The sequence below is a fragment of the Pteropus vampyrus genome, unplaced genomic scaffold, assembly GCF_000151845.1.
Source record: "Pteropus vampyrus isolate Shadow unplaced genomic scaffold, Pvam_2.0 Scaffold211, whole genome shotgun sequence".
Classification (NCBI taxonomy): domain Eukaryota; kingdom Metazoa; phylum Chordata; class Mammalia; order Chiroptera; family Pteropodidae; genus Pteropus; species Pteropus vampyrus.
The window spans coordinates 982,645-987,781 of NW_011888992.1; the positions used below are offsets into that span (position 1 = coordinate 982,645).

At 55.3% G+C, this 5,137-nt stretch overlaps 1 protein-coding gene across 1 annotated transcript in view; it reads left to right on the forward strand.

Moving 5' to 3' along the window:
* ADGRA1 (adhesion G protein-coupled receptor A1) overlaps positions 1-5,137 on the forward strand; it is a 54,306-nt gene that overhangs the window by 17,185 nt on the left and 31,984 nt on the right. The window contains exon 4 of the mRNA XM_011372606.1: positions 462-599. Coding sequence (XP_011370908.1) covers positions 462-599 — 138 coding nt within the window. The remainder of the gene's footprint in view (positions 1-461; positions 600-5,137) is intronic.

Here is a 5,137-nt window from a genome sequence, read left to right on the forward strand (position 1 = left end):
CTGCTCCTTTCCTGTAACAAAGAGCTTGTCGAAACCCCTGCGCCTCCTAACAAAGGCCGAGGCGCCCTGTCACTGCGCGACAGCCCGAAGGAAAGGGACACGTCTCAACGGTCTCCCCTCGCAAAGCCCACGCCGTTTTATTTTTGAAACGCGTATCAAAAGCCTGCCGATTCTTCCAGCATGTGAGGGCAATGTGCTCAGAGCCACAGAGACTTTCTCAGACCACGCCGGGCACTTGCCCGGGCCGCCAGCTCCAGGGCCTGCCTTTAAGGACGCATCTGCAGGCCGGTCACACTGTAGGGGACTTGGGGGTCTGCTGTCATGAGGATAGGGTGTGGGTGGCCCAGGCGGAGCCTGTGGAGAGCAGCAGGCGAGGTCAGTGGGCCGCGGCCCCACATGCCTCTTCCTCTGACCTGCCCTTCCGGAGGTGCCCCTGAGCACTGGCTGAGCGCCGTCCCCAGTGTCTGCTGATCGAGGGCTGTGAGGACCGGGACACGGGCAGCCAGAGCCCCACGGCGCTCCTTGCGCGGTGTTCATTACCTTGCGTCGCTCGGAGCCCGTGCTCTGCTCGCTGCGGTGTCTTCCGCGAAGGCGCAGAGGTGAGTCTTCTTCCTGGTGCCGCTCACTGGGGGCGGAAGGGCCTGGCGGACGCGGCCCTGCGGAGAGGTGGCTCTGCCAGGAAGCGGGCAGCCAGCTGGGCCTGCGGTTTGGGGCTTAGACAGGAGAGGGGAGCCTGCAAGGTCAGAGCCTTGGCCGCCTCAGACCCAGGATGGACACTTATGTTCACAGCGGGCTGCGTGTTCCAGTGGCAGGGGCGGCCTCCATTGGTCAGGACTGGGGCCAAAGGTCGTGGTGGAGGCGGGGTCTCCCTGGGAAGCCACGCCTCCTCTGAACCACATCCTGGAGGGGCCGATGGAGCCATGGGTGCTGGACGACACACCCTCCAGTCGAGAAAGCTGTCCAGAGCCAGGAGGTGGGACCCTGCGAGCCAGGCCCACGGGGACACAGGCCATTGCCGGAAGGTGAACAGCCGTGGGCCCTCCCAGCTCCCCTGCAAAGGAAGCCAGGGAGGCTGCGAGGGGAGTGATCCAGAGCCACCTACGGAGACAGCTGGTCCGGGAGAAGGCAGGTGGACAACACACATCCCAGGGGCATCAGAGGGCCAGCGTGAGGACACTGAGGGACCCTGCAGGGTGTCACACACACTGCGGGAAAGCCGCTCAGTGCAGAGCTCTCAAGGAAGAGACAGAATCCAAACACCTGACTGCCACAGAAACAGGAGGAGGTGGCCGGTGAGGACCAAGCTGAAAGAAGCCACAGAAGAAAAACAAAAATGTTGCACATATGAAAGCCACAGTGGAAGCTGCTCATGCGACCGAAAACAACGCCAGGGATGCGGTTAGTGGCTCGAAGAAGCAACACGATGGAAATGAGCCACCACGTGACACAGTTGCACAAGGCAGTCCACACGGAGTCCTCGCTGAGGATGAGCGCAGAGCCAACGGGACAGGCAATGAATGGTGAAGCTGCTCTTAAATATTCCGGAAAAGTCATGCAGAATTATCAACCAGACCTCCTCGTGATGTCGGATTGCCAGAATAAAGACAGAACCGTTTGTATATCCAGCAGGAAAATCGCGTGACGTAAATGGACAGAAAATTCTGGCTGTCCGTGGCCTTCCCTTAGGAGCAGTCAGGTCCCAGGGCCATGGACACAAATTTCAACTCTGCAGTGAGGAAAGCGTGAGCCCGGACAAATGTGTGAGCAGTGAGGACGGCCGCTGGGCCTCGCACAGGGCACCCACGGGAAGTCACACCGCGGACTCCTCTCAAAAACCCTCCAGTGACAGAATTGAGCCAACCAAAACCAGAATGAAGACCTCATTGGAGGGGACATCACAGGACAAGGACGGCGAGCGCTTCAGCCCTTTCCATGTTGAGTAACGCTGAGCAGCGGGGGGATGGCCGCCCGAAGGCTGGAGTGGACACCTTGCATAACAAACAGCAGCGTGTGAGCCGAGGGCCGAGGAAGACAGTGCAGTAGGCGAGACGGGCGCAGCCCTCCTGACCGCACAGTAAATCGGAGCGCTGTCTTCAGGGCCGTCGGTCTCAGCCCTGTGCTCATTGAACGCCCCTGGGGAGCTTTCAAAGCCTCCGATGCCTGCTGCACCTCTGACCAGCGAGGTCGGGTCTGGCACAGATCTGAGTCTGCTTCTCCAGCGGCCTGTGAAGCTCCGCGGCCGGCTTTCGGATCTTGCAAATAAATGCCTCTCGCAGGAAACGAACGTGTGTTGGATGTTCTGTTCCATTCGACTTTGCTTCAGCTGACTTCTTTGGCTAATTTCAAGTAAAATTAATTGTGTGTTTTATCAAAATACCATGTATATATTGTCCCAGTTTTCGAAACTGATTTCTTTCTTTCTAGCTATAAATATGTACAAAGCGGTATGTGCATTGAGTAGTTGGAATTCGAATCATTTTTTTTTTTTTTTTTACTTTCTTGGTAGTTTTCTCTGTACCCTGAATTTTTCTTAATAAGGAACACACATCGTAATTTACAAAACCAATTAAGCCTTTCCCGTTAAAAGAAAAATACCTCGGAATGACGCGATCAGGTAAAAGCAGACAGAATGGACTACAGTTAAACCTGGACTGTGGGCCCTGGACATGAGGCATGAACTCACTTTACCATCTTGGGCCCCTGGGCAGTCCGAGGCCCCCTCGCCTGCTCCTGCAGGTGGGTGACTGGTGACCCCTGCCCTCTGCCTTTCCCTTCCTAGAGGTTGCTCTTTTAGCTCAAATGAGATTATGACGTTGGACCGACCAGATATTCATGGCTTCTTGGTGGCAGCCACTCAACGGGCGTGAAATGAATATGTTATTTCAGCAAACTTAGAGGTCGGTGAGGAAGAAGGGACAGCCGAGAAGGAGACTTTAAAAGTTAATTAGGGTGTACGTTTTTAAAAGAGTGAACATTTTTGTTTCGTAGAGAAAACTTACTATTTTAAGAAACAATGTTTGAAATATATGTAGGTAAGGAAGGGGAGCCTCACCCAGTCTAAGATTTAAAATCTCCCTTTCAAAATAAAAGCTAATACATTTTTAATCAATTTAGTCTCAAGTAAATGCAGTTTCAGAGTATTTTAGGAAAACGTTTTATAATAAACTTCCCATTTCTGCCAATATATAACTTTTAAAGTTATATTGAGTATGAAAAGACGTTAGGTTACAGAATTTAATCTGTATACCCCACTACGGAAGTGGGAAAGGCAGTAAAAAAAACTAAGTAACTCAAACTAAGAAGGAGCATTTTCTTTTCCAAGAAAAATCTCAAACCATCAGGTTGGAAATGAAGTCCAAATAAATAGGGACGCTGTGACCGAGTGAACCGTCCCACGATATTGAACCAGCCGTTCAGCGGTGTGGGCTGGGCAGCGGCACAGGTGCTTCAGCCACTTCCGAGGCTCTCCCTACCTGTGGAGCCCTGCCTGCCCCCGACTGTCCCTGTCCCAGAGTGTGGGGTCCGCCCAGGCCGCCACACACGGGATCAGCCGTGGTCGCAGGTGCCCAGGGCGCCAGGAGGCTGTGCCAGTTCCCGCCTCGAAGTCCCGACACCGTCATGACGCAGCCCTGTGCCTGGGGCGCCAGGCGGAGCTCTCTCGGGAAATCAGCCCGCATCATCACCTGCACGTTTAGATAAGCACCTTCCGTGGGACAAGGGGGTCGACAAGAGCCCTTCTGGGTAATTAGAAGCCAGCTCCACGGACTCGTCAGAGGCTTTTCTCTCCTTGGGGTAGAGAGACGTGAGCGCCCCGTGACCCTGGTTATAATGAGGAGGTTCTAGAGGGTCCCAAGTGGGGCCTCTTCGTTGGCTCCGGCCCCGGACGGGCATGCACGGAGCGCACAGGTGAGCCTGGAGAAGTGCCACAGTCCTCTGGCCGGGCACAGCGGCCACCCCAGCCTGGCACTCTGCCCAGTGGCCCTGGACCCTGGTGGAAGGAATCACTCCCCCGCCGGATGCTGACCGCCCTATGGGGAGCCGGCTTCAGGACCTGTGAGCAGGCGAGTGCTCGTTAAATGTGCCGTCAACGCAAGCACAGGACTGCATGGGACCTTGCCCAGGGCCATGAGGCACAGCCTCCAGCGGGTGGGATGCCACTGCCAGCTGGTGTCCCCCACCAGCCCCTTCTTCCTGCCACTGGGATGCATTGGCCTCTTCACAAATGTATTCATGTCACATAGAGGAATTTTGGCTTTTTTCTCTTGTTTTTTTGATAAGGAGAGAGCATCTTCAAATGAAAACGGTTTTAGCTAATTAAGTCTAAATCAAGGAAGAAAACTTGAAATTAATTTTTAAAGTCTGCTGTGGGTTACCATTCAAAACACAGACTGATGGGATTTGCAGCAATGGGTCAAGGCCACGGGTCTGAGCCCACAGACGGTGATCAGGCCCAGCCGCCTCTGAGACCCGCCTCGGGGACGAGAGACGGGGGCTCAGCTGGATCCAGGAGACAGTTTTGACAGAGACCCAAGGACTCTGTGTGTCAAAAGCACAGAGATGGTTTCCGCTTTGGATGTCGGTCCAGAAGAGTCTGTCCAGAGCACTCTGGCGGAATTGGGCAGTTCTTGGGGACCTGCAGGTCACCCCAGGTGTCCCCTCCATCCAGGAGCACTGTTCTCCATGCAAGCTGCATTTGACATTCTCCGCGGCCCCGTCTGGCGTGGAGCAGTCAGCATCCGAGAAGCCCCTCGATGGTGCGCAGCTGCGGTCGAGAGCCGTGGCCAGGCGCCTGCAGTCAGCTCTGCCCAGCTTCTGCAGGGGCCACGGGCTTCCTTCATGGGCCGAGCTGCCCAGTGGACACTCTGCTCCAGGGGGAGGTGAGGTCGCACCCCTGACCGACCTAGAGCTCCAGGCGCCCGGGGCCCCACACAGAGGACAGCAGGGACCTGCAGCCCTTCTGGGTGACACTTTCTTTAATTACACGCTTTATGCACAACCCACAAATTGCCTTGAAATATCGAAAATCACTTTCTTCGAATGCAAACCCAATCGTTCGTTTCCACTTCTGCCGGCTCTCCGTGCGACCTCCAGTGAGACTGTCCCTGAGCCGTCAGTCACATCCTGCCTTTTCTTCGTC